This window comes from Corvus brachyrhynchos, unplaced genomic scaffold (genome assembly GCF_000691975.1).
Source record: "Corvus brachyrhynchos isolate BGI_N302 unplaced genomic scaffold, ASM69197v1 scaffold56, whole genome shotgun sequence".
Classification (NCBI taxonomy): Eukaryota; Metazoa; Chordata; class Aves; order Passeriformes; family Corvidae; genus Corvus; species Corvus brachyrhynchos.
The window spans coordinates 1,086,455-1,105,614 of NW_008238664.1; the positions used below are offsets into that span (position 1 = coordinate 1,086,455).

A 19,160-nucleotide genomic window follows, 5' to 3' on the forward strand; every position below is an offset into this window, starting at 1 on the left:
TCTTTCCCTTGCATTCATCCTCCCCCATTCACCATTTTCAAATGCCTCCTTTGCTGCTGCCACTGCCTTGTCAACATCAGCCAGTGAGGCAGAAGATACACTGGCTATTACCTGTGCAAAGGTAGCATTGCATTAGCTCAAAAAGAAACACTGGGATGCAGAGTGTTACTCCTTCCTCCCAAATTTCTCAACTGGGTATAAGCAAGTACTTTATATCTTCAACTGTGGCAGTTGTCACAGGTGAGCCAGGCTGCAAATGATCAGACATAACTGAGGTGGCAAAATCTGGAGGACACTGCAGGGACTCAGATTCCTCAGTCTTTCTTCTTCTTCAAAGCAAGGTGCGTTGTCCCATTGGACCTCACCCTCTCTTCCCATATGTAAAACCAATGTGATATTACAAAAGCTGGAAGTCATTATATGTGGCATTACAATTTAATACCTAAACATGCTAAAACGACTCCCACATGTTCCATTTCTAAGGAATGGAGCTTCTGTTATCATAAACCACCATGAACACGCAGTATTTTAAGTTGATTGTGTTCTGTAAATACACATGTTGTAAATCCTAATACAAAATTGTTATGACTTTTATTTCATTCTATACTGAGTTCAGGAAAAGTATCAGAGTCTGACTTCTGATGATAGCGAAAATTGTGTCATTGATTTCAGCAGACTTTATTTACTCCAGAATTAAATGGCAACTACATGGAAATCAGAATCACTTCTCTTATTTATAATTCACAGTTATGAGTTGCTCGACCAATACTGGGTAGTTCAGTACTGAAGTGCAACTGTATGTATTTTCCTATTGAAAAGTTATTTTTCTTACTGGGATTTTAAAGGGACATTTTAATGTCACACTTGCCCTAAGGTATCAGATTTATTAAAAAAAAAAAAAAAAAGCAGTTGATTACTGACAGGAAATATACACAGTATCCTAAAAGAAAGACTTCCTTAGCAAATAAACTTCAGCAATTTCTGTTTGCAAAACTAAACAAGAATTAAATCAAGGTAAAATATTCAGCTGGGTATGGAAATTGACATAGTAATTGAAGTGGAAGTAGGTTATTTTTGCTTTACAGCTTGACTCAAATGGAAAATATTGTAGAATACAGAAAATGTGAAGTAAATTGAAACTTAAATTTTTTTCTAGAGGTTGTTTAATATGTAGTGTATAATTTTATAAATAGCAATATTCAGGCAATGTTTTAGATTTTTTAATAGGCAAAAAATGAAATAAACTGGTATTGATCATATTTAGAAATTACTTACTGATCCATCTGCTGGATTTATAGTGTCATATGTTTTTCCATCATCAGCATTTATAAATTTCCCATTTATGAAACACTGGTATGGCATATTCACAGTCATGTTGTTAATATTTTTTGAAACCTGGGTGAAATTAACAACAAATTGTTTTAAATATATAATAACTAATATTTTAATGTAGCTTAACAAGTTTTTGATATCTGCAGCCAATATACAGACACATTTTAGCCTGTATATGTGGCTGTTAGAAGTAAAATGTAATGGAAACCAAATACAGATATATAGAAGTTTGTATAACCAAATATTTATTTGCTGACCTACTGCATCAAGCAGTGTAATAAAATGCACAGTCTGCTCTCCCCTGAAACCCAAGAAAGACTAAGAAATAAGTGCAAAATAAAAGGTCTTACATAATCAATGGCTAACTCTTCTTCTTTGTCTTCTCCTCTGAGTTTTCTGACAGTCATCTGAATAAAGTCTGCAAATTTAGTGGCCATATACACATCTTCATTCTGTAGCTGAAGTCCGCCATGCTTCTGTTTGATCTCTTCTAGCATTCTAAAGATTTTGAAGAAAGAGCAAGTTTAATTATAAATGAAAGAATTCTTCAGATAATTGAATCATTTGAAGGTCAAAAGGGATCAAAACTGGGTCTCAATTTGTATGGATGTGAATATGTCTGCTTGTTTCTCTGACAAGGGCACAGAAGTGCATTTTCCTGAAATCTGTTGGTTTAAATGGGGATGCTATGAAAAAGAAAATGTCAGTTCTGGAATACTCTTAGGCAAACTTTCGAAAATCAATTACAAGAAGACATTGATCTCCTATTGGAAAACAGTATTTGGGACTACTCTAACCAATATATGGAGGACACTGAGACTGGTAAGAAATCAGCACAATAATCAGTTTGTTTAAAAATGCTGTTTTTATATTATGGCCTGAGTTGCAAAAAGAAGGCAAACGAGGTGGCCCAAGCCATGACAAACTCAGTGCACCTTTAAGCATGGGGTCAATTCTTTCTGTGAAAGGCTCCTCTGTCCCTCTGGGGAGTTCTTTGCTCAGGTCCCCACTCAGCCCCCTGGTCTGGAGATACCTATGGCTGCATGCAGACAGGTTTGAGCATCACCAAGCTCTCCCATGGGGCTGATGTTCCTGAAGTTAAGAGGAATTTTTCTTCAGTAGAAAGACCAGGATTACATCAATATCTCATAACTCTGGGAGAAGAACTGTACATGTTTTCAAAGGTAAGAAAGGGAATAGGGAGAGTATTGGAAAACATAGGGGGATTACTTTCTTTCACACTACTTGATCAACTCTGATTTAAAGGCACCACAACAACTTTTTTTCATTAACTTTGGCTTCACAATTTTGTTATTTTGAATATTTTTACCTGACAACATGCATAGAGGATGCTCCAGATTTGAAGAAGTCTGTGGAATCCTCAATCACAGCAACATTGCTTAAAATTCCCTTCCAAATAGCCTAATAATACATAACAGTAACAGAGGCAATAATGAATAATCCTGTAATTGCAAGAACTATTTATCAAACTGCATTTTCTATGGTATCTGTGCCTACAGCATATATTACTTCAAATGTTTCTAAAACACAAAGTTATTTTAAGAGGGTCTAAAACAGTCTGGAGACTTCATGTCGGACAAGAAATTTTTCAGTATAATTAGATGATCAAAATACAGTATTTTGTCCATGGTAATTTTACCTAATCAGGCAACGAACCTGAATGGTACAATGCTAATAATTTTCAGGGCCAGTTTTTAAAGGTTTTTTATCGTCCAAATAATAACTTCCCATTGCATTATGGAATGTGTCATCAGTATAGGCAAGGACACCCTGGAGCACTTTGTGAATGGATTGAGAGCATTTCAGGCACCTGGCCAAAGCTGCAAAGTAGTTTAAGGTGCGTGCATGAGATGGAGAAATAAGCAGTTAAATAACTGGTAATGTAATATTTCAATTAATTATAATTGAGTTTCATAGTTAACAGGCAGTGTCACCAATTGATGAGTTTATACTTATTTTTATAATTTTCTCAGTCATTCAATAGCTCCAGGCAGCATTTAGGTTGCTGGCAAGCAGGTTCAAGATAATCTTGGAGCAGCAGCTTAAAATATTAGTACATCAAGCTGCCCGACCTGTACCAAAAGTTAATAACCCTGCAGCAGAGTTAGCATAAGGGAAGACATCTATGATTCATTTGCTCTGGCACAAAACTTTAATGACAAATGTGGCTTTCAGCTAAGCCCCTGACACTACAGAGGGATGGATTTCAGGAGAGGGCAGCCTCTCTGGCTATGAGAGTTTTCTGCTCCAGCTGTTCCCATCCCTCTGCCAGCCAGCTCCTTGTGTGTGATTGCGGCAGAAGAGACAAAGCACACAGGTACAGCGAGAAAACTGCTGCCATTTGCTTTCAGAAGGCTGTTCTGAGTCTCCCTGGAGCTTGTCCAACAGGCCCATTCTGAGCACATCCTAGTGATTAACACCACAGTGAAGAAAGTATTTGAAGAACTGTCCAAGTCTGCCAGTGTTGAAAACCTCACTTCTGTGAGGTGAAGGACTATTTGTTTTTCCTTACTCCCACCTTCATCATTCATAGATATTTACCATAGCTGAGCCTGCCATCACTATTTTTCTATCACTTGTATGTGAAAGGAAACTTTGTGAAGTGACAGACAAGTAGGCTAGTGAGTTCCCAGATTCACCTGAATTAATGTCAATAACTAAACCTTCACCCCCCCATACATTTTGAGTACATTTTATCAAAAAATTGTTTGCACAACTAAATAAAAGCTATGCCTTGCCAAAAATGAGTATGTAATGCTTTTGTCTGAATAATATCCCACTAAAGCAGTTCGTGAATTACCCTTATATCTTCTGCCATTTTTTTCTCCTCTTCTGTAAGTTCCAGGGCAGTTGTTTCATCAGCAGAGAAGTATTTAGATGCAGCGATCATTTTTCCATCCTCAAACTGCAGATTTCTCACTAGTACCTGAAAAATGAGAGGACATGATTTTAAATAGTCTGGGAGGTAGTACATCATTGGGTGAAGAGTTTTTAGGCATTAATAGGGTGATTGAATTAGTGAAATAAATGGCTTCCAGGAAAGCTGATACAATGCAGGCAACTTAGCACAGGCCACTCATACCTGTCTTTCAGATTCTGTGCTAGTAAGAATAGATTTTACTCCATATAGGAAATGATTATGGACTGAATGAAAAGCAAAGCATGAATGTCTTCTCTATAGGATGGTAAAGGATTGATAAACTCCAAGTGAATTAGCTGTCTGTCATTAGCACCTGGATTTGTGTAGTTTGTCAATTCCACACTACCTGCCCTTCTTGCTAAAACTATTCCATCCATGCTTATGTTTGCCAGACTGAGCACTTACCATCTTCCCATCATTTCCAAAAATGACTAGACCATTCTTTGTTACAAGTCCAGGTCTTGAAGCACCTTTTATTGTCAGCTCTTGTCCAGCAGGCACTGAAGCATCAAGTAATGATGACCCATAAAAAGTTACCACCTAAAAAGAAATGTAATTAAAAGCACACAGATTCTAAATGTGCTGTAAAATTTTAACGATTTTATGATACTGTTTTGAAGCTTTAATATAACAGAAATAAAACATAATTACCTACATATGGAAAACATGTTACAGCAGTTCTAGATCTTTACAACTCAGAACATGTAAAATTTTTCAAGTTGCCTAAACCTGCAAAGCAGCTGAGCTGTAACAACGAGCATGCTGCAACCAGTCCACGAAAGGGAGCAGCTTTTGTCAGTGCATACCCAGAGTGAGGGACCACTCACTCTATAAAATTACATAGATTTATTTCTGCAGATTATCTAGGCCCAAATCTCCTTAAAATGAAACCTTCTGTTATTTCAGTAGCTTGCAGTGTTTCATTTTGCTGTCAATACTGTGATGTTGGCCACTGTACAGCGTGGGCTGCATTATTCTGTAATGCATACCTACTTCACAAAATAACTGGCACAGTGTGGTTCTACTCTTGGTACCTTTGTACCATGCCTTATTTTTTTTCCCAGATATTGTACTCATCTTTCTTCAAATTAAATGAAACTGTGACTAAAATAGTCTTAACTACTGTGTTCTGCATATTTCTTTAGGTGCCTGTTCTATATATACACAAAACATATAGTCATCAAATTAGAGCTACAACAATGTAACACCCATTTGTATTCACCTGTATGCAGGCATCTTTAATTTTATAATAAAAAAGAGTCAAAAAGAGGGTATAGAGAAGAACATTCTTCTGGTTTTCAGAGCATACCTGGCCATTTATTGTTGTCCATGCTCCAGGCACTTTATCATGCCCTCGAATCCAATTGTGCAAAGCTGCTGCAGGTTGGTCCCAGGAGATCTAGGAAATCAAAACATGCCAGGATGCATCACCACACCTTCCCAACCACAAACAAGATCATCTAATGCAGTAGGGATGCTTAGATAAAATAATTCTCATATGGGTATTAAATTAATTTTAAAATCTGTGGTTTGTTTATATGGCCTGTGTTGGGTTTTTTTCCTGGAACCAGAAGGAAAGGTGCCAACACTTGCTTTTCCTGACATCAAACGTGTTTCTGGTAGAGAATTTCATACGGCCTGTTGGCAAACAGAGTGATCTTGACTCAACATTTTATTCACATATATGATGACATATTAAGAATCCACTGAAATTGCAGCTGCCTCTTAGCTGCCTGTACATGATCCCGAATAGGACACAGTTTCTAAATACAGGTAACTGCTGAAAGGAAAAAGGAACTTAACCTAGGGCTCCATTATGTGCATCCTAGGAGGTATCCCGGGAAAAAGAGGTGAGGAAACAACTCAGTTAAAAATCATGTTAACTTCATATTACTGCTACTGTAATCTGAGTTAATAACTTTTCTAGTGCTCCAAAAACCAGTGTTACTTCACACTACCTCTGCATTTTCCTTTTTCTGGATCCCTTCATATGTTGCCCCTTCTTTAGGCTGAGGTATGCGAGGGGCCTTACCATCAGCAATTAGATGTACAGCTTCCACCTATGTGAAAAAGTAAAAGATTTAACGTTAGCTTGGTTCACCTTTTTTTCCTCAGTCATACTTGGGAATGACAGCAAAAGACTTTCTGCCACAAGGTGAATTGGTTTGGGTTTTTTTTAAACCTAGTATTTCCAAACCAGTGCTGCCCTGATTAAAAATGTGTATTTGCTTAAGCTTCTTTGACAAAAGAAATAGCCTCCAGAATTTCATGGGCGTACCTAGTCACCAAATTTAGAACAGCTGCCTGAATTCTCCAGGACAAGAATGTGGCTCAGTATGATTGCGTTCAACTTTTACCTTTTTCTTTCTGCAATAAGTTATTTTTCTGCATTTAAATGGAGAGAGAAAAAAAATCTCTAAAGAACAATGCTGAGTACTTTTTGTGCATTTTCTTTTATTCACTTCAAAAAAATACAAAAAATGAAAAGCATAGAAAACTCAAAGCCAATCTACCAGGACTCTGAGCTTCAAACACCATACTGCCCTTTATTCTTTAAAATCTCACACCTAACTTTTTTCTCACTGAGCCTTTAAAAGATTTTGTCTTGTGAAAGCATTTAAGAAATCTATGGAAAGAGCCACATTCTGAACAAATTTAACTTCTTGCCATCTGTGGAAACAGAATACGTTCTGCCTGCTGTCAGCAACAAATATTCTGAGGTCACACCCTCAGCTGTTGTGCAGCCGCACAGCTCCAGTGAAGTCTAAGATTTGGCTGAGTACCACAACCTCTGTCTTTCCAAATGCAAATATCTTGTCTATATTTCCTTTACTTTCAACCTCTTTTCCTCTTAAAAAGCTGGTATTTAGAACAGCTAAACATACCATAGCCTTTATTCCTTCTGGGAAGAGAAATCGGTTATATAAGTCATCCACAGTATCATTTTGGCCAACATCACATTCTCGCTGCAGAAGTATTGGTCCAGTGTCCAGACCATCATCAGCCCAAAAAATAGTAAATCCTGCCTTCTTATCTCCTTGAATTAACGTCCTGGACATAAAAAAAGACTTACAGTAAATACAGACAAAATTAAATTAGTTGGGAATATCAACTCATGTGTTACACATTTTCTTCAGGAAGATAGAAGAGAAAATCCTAACAATTTTTGCTATACTTTCATTGCTCACTTCACAGTCAGGGACCCACAGTTTTGACACTTTTGATGTGTGGCTTCCACAAAGTGACATAAGAAATGCTGCAACTGAACCCCGGCTGTCTCATATGGTTCATTGTGATAATTATTTTAAAAGTATTATTAGTGGTAAGACACTCAGAGCAAAAGGTGTGCAACAGTCATGACAGAATTAGAAAGACAGAATTATCTAACAGAATATTATCTTAATAATTCATGGTTGTTTACTCTAATTAGCTAAGCCTCATGGCTCATCTGTAGGTCAACAAGGGAAGTACACTTGTCACACAGCTGAAAAAGAGTTAAACTCAGAGTGGAAAATTATGTACATGCAACTGTTTAAGGCAAAGTTATTAAGGGAATTAAGGCTATCCAGCCAGATTCTCAGCTGCTGTGCACGAACATAGCAATGCTTACAATAGACCTATGCTGTTTTACCTCGGCTCAGGATCTGCCTCTGCATCAGAAGGGAACTTCAGCCACCTTAAATTTTCCAGCTCTCCTTTGGCACGTGTCTCAGAATGATGGAAAATCAGGCTGAAGTGTGTTTAAGGGAACAGCCAGAAATGGTGAGAGAAATATGTCCTGCATGGTTTTAGCCATTTGTCTGCATGCAAACACCAATGCTATTTTAAGTAATACATATCTCATGTGTTCCCTTGGCAGTCCTTGTTGTAAGAGAATCGTCTGAGATCTGACTTATACACAGGAAAATTCATTATTAATTTTAAGCACTGAAAACTACATTATTAAAACGAGTGAAGCCCACATATGTGCTGAACAAGGGGTGAACTCCAAAGACAACTGGGGAAGTTGGCAGGTATAATGGAAGCGAAAGCTTGCAGAAGTTTGGCTAGCCCATATCAGATCTTTCACATATTTAAGCAGCATTTCTTCTGCTTTTTATTATGTAAAAATTCCAAAAGAGCACTCTAGTGAGAAATGGATGTCCTCAGCACGGAGAAGAAGGTTTCATGGGCAAATGTCTCTGATGCTAAATAGGTGACAAGATAAGAACTACTGTGTGCCCCCTCCTCTGTCCACCAGCTCCCTCCACAAAGGGCTGCTGATAACAGAGTGGCAGCAGCTGGAAAAGACTATAAAGGAAGTGAGTGAGGAACCCTCTGCACCCCAGGGCAGTTGTTTGTACCTGGTTATGTCTAGCCACGCCTAATTCTCAAAGGCTTTCTTGGTTATACTGTGCGGATAAAGGGTCTGATCAACACCAGGGCTGTAGCCACGACATGTGAAAGTAGTGATTAGAGCAAGGGGTGAGAGGATGAAACAGAAGAACAGTCAGCCAAGGCCAAATCCTAGTTTAGTTTAAAGGCCTCGGGACAACAGCCTTTACCTGAGAAGGGCAGGAGCAGATGGATGCCTTTTGCAGAAGGAATATGCAATATAGAGCAAGACACAGTGATACAGCACTGCAATACATTCCCGTTTCTGCAAACCTTCATCTCAAGGACTTCCTGAAAGAGAGTTTGTATCTACACCTTCCTGTGAAATACATCTTGATGAGCTTCTTATCCATGAAAGCACCCTTTTAGAGCTCTCTAGACATGAGGTCCCACGATTTAATAACATACTGCATGGAGTAAAAGTACCTCCTTTATTTGGTAAAATCCTACTACCTGATCTCTTTGCTGGCTTTCCCCTGACTTTTGTTTAGAATGAGCAATCATTCCTTATTCACCTTTCCATGTCTTTCATGGCTCAACACACAGCTAGCATATGTCCTTCCCAATGACCTCTTTTCCAATCTGAAGACTACATCATTTGTCTCCAGTCATGTGAAAGCTGTCCTATACCCTTGTCCTATCTTAGCCTTCCCTGAACTTATCTAGATCATGTTCCAGTTGAGATGCAGACAGTGTTTAAGATCACAGAATCACAGAATATTCTGAGGTGGAAGGGACCCACAAGGATCATCGAGTCCAACTCTTAAGTGAATGGATCCTTCCATGGTGTCTTTTCTGAGTAAAAACAATTGACTTTAATACTGCTTACATATAGTCAGGAGGGTTTGCCCCTTGTGTGCATTGTGTTATGCTTTTTAACTTTGAATTTGACCTCTCATTTTCTTATTCTCACATTATCACATTTACCCGTTTGCACAGAAAGTGTATTCTTTATGACAAATTCAAATCAGAGTCATTGATATAAAGTTTCCTGGCTTTCTCTTTCAGCCTTTTTAAAACTGGTATTGCTTTTGCTATTTCCCAGTCACTTGCATCAACATAATCTTAACAAACAGAAACGTTGCAGGTTGTGTCAAATCTGTAACTTCAAATTTGCTTAAGTCCCCTGGTCCTGACAAAGATTCTTACTCATTCATCAGTTTACCTAACATCTCTTTTACTCACAGTTCAGCTCAAGAGAATTGTTTTCACTTATTCTGCACAAAGAAGGACTGTAGGATAGTAACATCTTAAGCTCCTCCATCCTGAATACCAATACAGATTTCCTACTGTGGTATTCTCTTTGATAAATACCTTTGTTAAATCAAACACCTCTAGCACTTACATACCTCACACCTTTAACATATTTGGAGGAATTGTTCTTATTAAATTTTGTGCCTTAAAAAGTTGGTTCTTTGTTTCTTTGCTGGACTGTCTCACTCTCATTTTCCACTGACTTTATGCTATTTTACTTTACACACTTGGACACAACTGACACTTTTGGAAGGATTTCCTTACCTCTCTAGTAGTTTCCTTAACACCTCTGTTTAAGTATTTCAGCTTAGTACCTTTAACAGGAAGGATTAAAATTAACAAAACAAACCAAAATTTTACCTTGAATCCACAACACTGTGGGTTCAGATAATCACCATGCTGCCTGTAAGATTCTTTTAAAATTGTTTCTTCATATTTAGACAATTTCTTATTGAACTTAGACCCAGTACTAATGTCATTTCTGTTGTCACAAGAATGCCAGATTTGAATCTATCATGGTCATTATTGCAGTGTAGTTCTTTCAGGGTAACGATTCGAACCTACCTTGTGCATTGCTCTGGAGGACAGTGAGATAGGGTTTTATTCTTGTGGGTTCTCTTCTCTCTTCTCCCTTCCACTCTGTGAAATCTTAGGCTTTGTATCAAACCCTACTGTGATAGTTATCTAGTGTTTGTGGGGATGAGCCACAAGGACAGTGTCCTGCTTATGGAAACTCCAGATTGTTGATCTGTGCATGTGAGTAAAATATATGAATGTACACCACTGATCTTCCCAGAGTAACAGCTGAACTCACATTGGAAATAATAATGAATCCTAGGTATGAGGTGCAGTTCATGTGCCAAATAGTCAGCTGCTCCAGAGAAGCTCCTTCAGAGAGTTGCAAGTCAACAGAGCTGTGCCAGCACTTACAAGAGTAATGGGTGCAGACCAACATCCTAACATGACAAACACATCGTTTTGATGCACAGAACTCACCAGTTGATTGCAGAAGCTCCTCGGTGGCGTGGTAGGATGGATGGATGGTAAATAATAGAGCCATGTTTTGGGCAGTCAATAACATCCATGGGGATAAACTGTGTACAGAATGGAAGGACATTTAGCTCTGCTCCAACTGATTTGTAGGCTGCAACTACTTCCTGGATAGGCTTGCCTTTAGCTCTCCATCTGGGGAACTTAAAAACAGGAGTGCCGTCCTTCTCCGCTGCCAGTGCTGAGGGGCAAGAACAGTATTATTTTTTTCATTTTGTGTTAAAAATGCAAACTGAGTTCAGAGGCATATTGCATGACAACTCAAGCAGATCATCAAGTGTGTGACTACAGAGGGCCCTTCTGTATGCTGTTAAAAAACCTTTGTGCTTGGATATATTTTATTCATTCCCTCTTTGATTCTCATTCCTACATCTTACGTCAATCTCAACTTTCAGTTCACTCCTATGACTTGGCTAGTAAGTACCAATGAAAGCAGAAAAGAATGATGAATGTTATTGACTACTGAACAGTGACATCTCATTTCTTGTCCACTCATTACTTTTGCCTGGAACTGGTTTGGTTTAGCAGAACTCAGTTTTCTACTTCAGCAATCTTTATGTGAATATGACTATGTAAATCTAAGATTCACTTATGTCAGCAGCATTTTGTCACGTGGTGCAAATAATCACAGATGCTAGCGGACATCAGTAATTTCTTCAAAATTCCGTTTACTGACACCTTCTGGGTATGCTTTCATTTATCTGTGAAACACCCAAAACTAGGCTCAGAGGTGAGAAAAAAAATGCAGTAATTGCAGGAGGAATCTTAAGATGGTTGATAAATTCCATTGCACAACCACTTAATAACTTACCACAGAATGGGCTAGTAAAGTCAAATTTTATATCTTTGAGTTTTAAGTGTAGCAGGAAAAAAAGGAAAACAAGAAGAAGTATGGAAAATTCACCTAATTTAATTTCTGTTTCTAATTTAATTTGTATTTCTAAACATGTATTTATACTTTACTTTCTCTTATTCATTTATGAAATTGAATCTTGAGCTTGACCTGAAGCATCTTTAGCCTGCTGACTTAGGTCTTAAGTAAATACTAAATTAAATGTCATTCCATAGAAGTTAGTGTGTACTGAAGTTAGTTTTAGCAACAAAGACTGTAGCTGTCTGAGGGTACAGAAACTTTAGAAAACATTCGTTTGAGACTTAAGCTTTTGAGTCATCTGGAAGTAAAAAGAAATTATCTAGCAATTTAATTACCTTTTTTTTTTCCTCCAATCAGGAGAGATTGGACTAAACTAATCCTGTAGTTTTAGTTAAAATAAATATACGATTGAAAGATTGGAAGATTTACTTTGTTGCATTAGTTAGCATAATAACTGTACAAGAATAATTTATATAATGTAAACAAGTTATGCTACATTACATATAAAATTTTTATATAATGTAATCCAACCAGACTTGGATAGTCAAATTTCCATTTTCTAAGCTAATAGTTGCCTCCTCTAATTCTTCCAAAGTGTGATTAAATCTTTTAAGGAGATAGAGTTGAGAATTACATGCTAGTCTGTGAGCACCATAGCACCGGTAAGCAAAATTTATGTTTGATTCTTCCCTTATGAGAGTTCTGTAAAAACATGTCAGGACCAGACCAAAAAAAAAACCCCAAAAACCAAAACCAAAAGAGACTTGAGACAGCTCATGGAATGTAGTTTTGATTTCAGATTATCCATGAAGGAACATTCCATTCTGGCACCTCTATTTGCTAATCATATTAACTCACTGTCTTTGTGTCACTGAAAGAAAAAACAAAGAAAAGTGACAATTCAGATGGTTTCAGATTATCTTCTTTGTCATGCTGGGTCCTGAATACAATGAGTAAAATTCTGTATAAGCAAAACTTCTTTCTTTAGGAAGCCTAGAAAATCCTTACGCAGCTCGACACTGGAAAAAGGGAGAGCAAAGCCTCCTCCAACTTTTTGAATGTGTTTTTCATAGTCCAAGTGGAAGAGAAATAGGCTCTGCAGGTACACTGCCACATGCCAGCTTGTCAAAAACGGCAGAGAGCCAGGGATAAACTCTCTTGGCTCCATGTCTTGAGTCCCAGCCAGCACAGTGAAGAAGGTGACAGACATTTGCACTGGAATACAGGCTCAGCAGCTATTTGCTTTAAGATACAGATCTAGTTCAGGATGAACATTCAAATAAGGTATCCAGATTAATTTTGTTTTTCCAATATCTTAATGTATAGCTCTGCATGGTTAGAAACAACTTCTGAGGTTGTTTTTTAAAGAACTGGCAAACTGAAAGGGTTAAACTGTTTCTGGGACCGGTGTTTGTTAAGGCATAGTTCTTGTACTGGGTTTAGAGTAACAAAGGCAATATATGCAAGTCATTCCCATATAGATAGAACCTTCTCATGGAAAGGCAAGTTTGTTATGTACATCTGCAATTTTAACATTCGGGTTAAGGTTACACTTACCCAAAGGATCAGCTTGTCCATTCTTGTCAGGCACAGTGAAGACGCCCACAACTTTATGTCCCTCTTTTCTCAGCTTGTTATAAACTTCTTGTCCAAAAATACTTTGACCTATAAGGGCTAGCTTTAGCTTCTGTTGATAAGCCTGGTAAAAAGAATTAAAACAAAGCATGTTCTAGGATGCAAAGAAAATATGTTGTTACTTACATTTCTCTCATGCTCTTTCTTTATCAATGTTCAGTTTGATTTAAAATGGAATAGTCTTTTCTAACCTAATCACCTTTGAAAGAATTTTTTTTTTTTAAATTAATGACAAGCAACATACAATTCAGAGAGACTATACTTCACATAAAATATCATCTGATACTGTGCTTTTTTATAATTTTCATTAGACAGACCCATTGCTTCTTATAAGAGGATCCATGGTCTGATCCATAGTCAGAAATGCAAATGCATTTTTCGAAACATACACAAACCACTTTTTCTAGGCATGGTTTATATGCCTGGAACATGCCCTCTAAATCCCTATAATTAAACAGTGGTATATTTTTTGTGGTTAACATGTACAGACTAAAGAAGACAAACTTGCATTGTTCCTGCAAAGCTAAAGGTGATGATCATCCATTTGACCCTCCTACAAGCAAATAAAGGCACTAAAAGTGAGATTCCCTTGATGAACTTCCACTGCCTGCTGCATTTGGATCCCAGTACACTGGACATGCGATTTAAGCTTCTGAGCAGGTGCAAGTGACCACCTCCATTTTTTTTAAATTTATGATAGTTAGAATCACAACACTATGATGATATTAGAATATCAGATACTGCTATGTTTTTCAAGTAATTGCATCCTGAGAAAATTACTTTTTCCCTCAGAGTCCTTTTAGATTTATGTGACAGCTGAGCTCCTCTCCTACCCTACCTCCAGTCCCTCACCTCTAATACCTCATTTTCCCAAAACTGGTACTCCTGTAGCTGCAAGAACTGGATTAGGGTACTGAAGCAAGCAGGCACTGACATGAAAGAATGTGGCTTATCCTTAACTGGATCTATTCACTGGTCTACTTTATAGAACTGCCATGAGTCTTAACATAGGTTCAGGAGGGAGCAGGAAAATATGGCAGAAGGGTGGAACTGTCTCTATATGCATTGTCTTTGCACTTTTAGTCAGCTTTTGGAAAATGAAAACTGGAAATTTTTGAAAAACAAATGGAGTATCAGACCTGGTTAAAAAGGAAAGGTCCTCACAGAATAAACAGAAAATTTATCCTCCTCAAAGCTGAATCTGGTACAAACTATTGCTAGACTCAAACCATATAGATCCCTCCTCTTAGGAGGCCTGAATGAAAGGTAGGAAATAAATCCGTGTAGTCCTCACCTCTATTCTTAACTTCATTTCTCACAACTGGACTTTGACTTCCATTTTTTCCTTATGACCCATTGGAGGAATCAAAGCACTGTATGAATGTCTTCACCACTGACATTTGTTTTGCTTCTAAGTTGGCACTAGTATGTTTATCTCCTCCCTCCCCTTTCTTAGGGTGTTGGGACATGAGGATACTTTGACTGAGTGGGTTATTGATTGGATAACAAATGGTCTGCACTGCCCATCAGATCATAAGACAAAGAGAAATGTCCTGAAAAACAGGTTACTCAAAACCACAATCCACTGCAATTCATTTCACAGCTGACATATTATGGATGTATTTTACTGGTTTCAAATTACATTTTTGTTGTACAGCTGGCTTTAGAAAAGGGAGTGATGAATTGGTAGGTTCCATTACAGGAATATTGAAGCTTGCTTTTTATTTTTTATATGAAACAATAGAAAATAACTATTTGTACCAGAGACAATATTTTCCCTCACAATGAAACTCCATAGTAAAACTGTCCTGTATTGCAGCATTACTCAGCGCTAGTGCCACTGCAGTAGAAACAAGCAGTAAGATACAAAAGTGGACATAACTCCTTGCAAAATCAGACTGTTATAATTGGCTGGTAAAAAGCGTCTGTGAGACTGATGATGATAACCAACAATGCACAGCTGGCAGCTATACCAAAATCAGTCCACTATTTTGATCTTAATAAACACAAGACCTCATTCTGAGTTACCATGAGCACAACTTATCCTTGCAAGCCTTATCCAGCAAGGCCAAACAGATGCAGATAGTGCTCATTAACAATGCTTTATGATGGATGTCTTTACCTTTACAGAAGAAATGTTTCTGCATTACAAAAAACAATTATTAGATTTTCCCAAGTATTTTAACTATAGCAGGCAAATTGGAGAAAGATTAACCTGCTGGATCACTGAAGATGTTTGGCATGGTATGAAATCCTCTGATTTCTGTACTATGCTAATTTACAGTGGTAGCCCAATTAGTATATTGAATGAACATTAGAAATAGTCCAGATGAGAATTACTTATTCTACTTCTGTCCTTCTGCTGACATCTCTCAGTAAGAACACAAGACTGGAAGGGATCTTCTTAGCTAATAAATCTTCTCCTCTGCCGTCACAAACAATCATGTCATATGATTGCTTTTATAAATCTACCTGACCTCCTTTTCAAACTATTTTTAAAGTAACCACTGCTGTACTCTCCTGCTTCTCTGATACTTGGACAATGTTCTTGTAATTTTAAGTCCAAATGTATCACCACTTTAAGAGTTATTTTTTCACAAAGAATTTATTCACAAAGTCTTAATAACATATGGATCCTCTATTCCTAAACTTTCAGTTCATGTTTCCCAGTGAATAAATCTGATTCTCATATCACATGGAATGGCACATCAGTTCCAGTTCCAGTTCCTAATCATGAATCGCTATAAATCAACATACTTTCAGTAAAGCTACACATGTTTAATTTGTGCTAGTTGTGGAACTGAATCCACAAATGGTGACAAGCAAAGAGATCACAGTCCGCAAATGAACAACAGATAAAAAAACCCCACCAAACCCAAACCAAAACTGGCAAGACTGAGAAGATTGCAGAGTGGGTAAGTCTGTAGTGCACAAAAACATCAGTCTGGCAGTAAATCAGCTCTGCTGTCTCACACTTACAGAAAGTAACTCAAATGGGGACTGGTTTCAATTGCAAGATGGATCTGGCAACGGTGCTGTGACCAGTGATTCTTGAGTATATCTTTCCAGTGAATGGTACATAAGTACTGCATGACATCTGGATTAGAGTGGTCATGCATTACCATACACTACCATCAGTAGAAAGCAGGAGACAAACCCACAAGTCAGCCATGCACAGGATTTCTACTGAGTAAAAAGAGAAGAAAGAAATCTGTGTGGAAGGGCTTGCATGATCAGACCATAAGCTCAGTCCTTCATTTTTTGTTTTATTTGAAAAATTACAGTTGAAGAACTGCATGAGATCTTATAGCCATTCATATAGTCTTTTGAAAAATCTCCTTACACATTTTTACCTAAGGTGAGTTAAACCTGTGGAAGTGGGAAATTCCCGTAGAAGAATTTAATGTGGACATAACACCCAATTAAAATGGAAAGTTCTATAAGATGATACAGAAAAGAAAAACAGTTTGGTGTTTTCTGTCTTACAGAAATGGCACATTTTGGCCAGTGTGCCATCACTAGCATTCATCACAAAACTTTAGAAAGGAATTCTGTTAAAGAACACCAAAACAATCTTGGTTTTGAATAATGTGCTAAATGGATACTCCATCATTATCACTAACATACACAGAGATTAAACTTTATTGCTTCTGACAGTGATGTTAAGAGAGTATATTAGATTTCTTTTGCAGTTGTCTGGCTGACTATGAACGCGTAGCATGCATGAGCATCGCATGTGAAGGTTAACGGTCATGTAGCATCAGAGTGGATCTTTGGCTGCACTTTGGTAAGATTACCCAATTCCTAGTTATAGTAAACAATGCAGTTCAGGTGGTTTAGGGAGATCTGGCCTTTCTTTTATGGTTAATCATAGAATAACATAGGTATTATGACATTGCCACCAAAATACAAGACTTTAGAAAGTTAGTTTTCACTCTGCTGTAACTCTGTTGTTTTCACTGTCTGAACTTTTAATTTCTTCTTTAACCTTCTATTTTGTTTATAACAGAATACAGGTAACAGTGATTATGTTTTCTTGACTCAAGTACTCATGATTTGAATGAAGAAAATAAGATAAAGGTAGAAGCATAAAATCCGAGGAGTGTTTGTACAAGCAGCCTTATCTTGAATGCTCAAAGCATCTGAAAGTTCACATGTGTTTCACCACCTCAATACAAAAGCACAGATTTAATTTTAACTTCTATATTTAATATTCTGTCCATACAATCTGTTGATACCGTATTGGAATTTATTTTACAATGGTTCATTAAAAGTTATGCAGTATTTTAATGTTTGATTCCATTCTAATTCTTTCTTTCCTCCAAAGCACTTAACCAAAAATAAAACTAATAAGTAGAATTAGACACTGAATATATAGCAGCCTGGAAAATGCTGGTAACTATCTTGTCAGGTTCTAGTTCCTAGAAATGGCAGATAAGTCCAACACCTACATTTTCTTCCCTAAGAAGAGCCTAAAGTGACATAATCTCTCCACAGGAGAATATTTATTTCTTGGGTAAAAATAATTTTCTGTTACTGCCCCTTTTGTATGTGCATCTAACCTTCAATTGGTTATAAGTTTCTAATTAAAATTCCTAAAAATCAAGATTTAGTAACTGCTACTTGGCTTACAAATGTTATATCAAAAATATTACAATATTTTACTTAGTTTGCATAAGAATTTAGTGAAGCTAAAAATACTTGAATGTTACATCTCTTTTAAATTATCATAGAAAGATGCCTCTTTTGAAAAGCAGTACTGCAACTTTATTTCTGTTGAGATCCCCCTACATGTGCTAAATTCCAGTGCCTGCAAATAGAAACCTATAGTAGAGCCCCGCCCCCATCTACATACACACCCAGGGCAATGTGTTCCCACCGTTCATTCATTCGCATTTTTTTTGGCACTGCTGGTTGCATTTCCGAAAAGCTTCTGTTAAAGCTCCTTATTCTAACGCCTTCCATGCAGATACCCTCGGAGGATTGCTGTCCTCACACGAAACTGAGTAGCCAAACATGAACCAATGAACAATCTCTAGGAAAGAAAAAAACCCCCCAGCCTCATTCAGCTTGCCAGACCAACACATCTGGTCAGTTTGGACTGGACAAGGCTTTCAGGGAGCGGTTACTTGAAGGAGTTCTGCAGTCTATATATGTAACAAGACATAAAGAAAATGGCTTGAAACAAATGCGCAGAGCTGTAAAACACTAAACCACGGGGTGCAAAGGAATTTAGGCCATCAACTTCAACCCTGAGCAGCCCACCATCCCAGAGCTATGAACCAGCGATAAGAAGGTCACAAACGAAACAGGCCGGAGCGGGGGGATTCTCTCTGGCACTGGAAACGAACATGGTCCCTTCTAACTGAGAAGACAGCCTTCAGCTTCTCGCAGGGCAAATCCAGCATGACGGAGGCAGCGAAGGGCTGCATCACATTGTTCTTGACACACGATTACGGGGCACTATCACAGCAACGCTGATGCCTGCTCCCTGCAGTTTCCAGGCACATCCCTGCAAGATGCAGCGCCAAGATGATGGCTGCGATCCCGCTCGCCGAACAGCCGGGCAAGATGCAGCCTCTGCACCCACACCGAGACCTTTCCCGACCCTCCCGTGCCTGTACGCTCTTGACTATATCCTCGGCAGAGACAATACTCATCACATCCTGGAAAATACCCGCTCCCGCCATCCCCCTCCTC

The 19,160-nt window shown here is 37.9% G+C and overlaps 1 protein-coding gene across 1 annotated transcript in view; it reads right to left on the minus strand.

The window, feature by feature from the left end:
* ALDH1L2 (aldehyde dehydrogenase 1 family member L2) overlaps positions 1-19,160 on the minus strand; it is a 37,420-nt gene that overhangs the window by 9,632 nt on the left and 8,628 nt on the right. The window contains exons 3-13 of the mRNA XM_017737725.1: positions 13,383-13,524; positions 10,898-11,132; positions 7,159-7,324; positions 6,232-6,333; positions 5,583-5,672; positions 4,679-4,813; positions 4,154-4,279; positions 2,663-2,754; positions 1,683-1,830; positions 1,276-1,395; positions 1-111 (exon numbers count right to left, since the gene is read on the minus strand). Of these exons, the coding sequence (XP_017593214.1) occupies positions 1-111; positions 1,276-1,395; positions 1,683-1,830; positions 2,663-2,754; positions 4,154-4,279; positions 4,679-4,813; positions 5,583-5,672; positions 6,232-6,333; positions 7,159-7,324; positions 10,898-11,132; positions 13,383-13,524 (1,467 nt within the window). The remainder of the gene's footprint in view (positions 112-1,275; positions 1,396-1,682; positions 1,831-2,662; positions 2,755-4,153; positions 4,280-4,678; positions 4,814-5,582; positions 5,673-6,231; positions 6,334-7,158; positions 7,325-10,897; positions 11,133-13,382; positions 13,525-19,160) is intronic.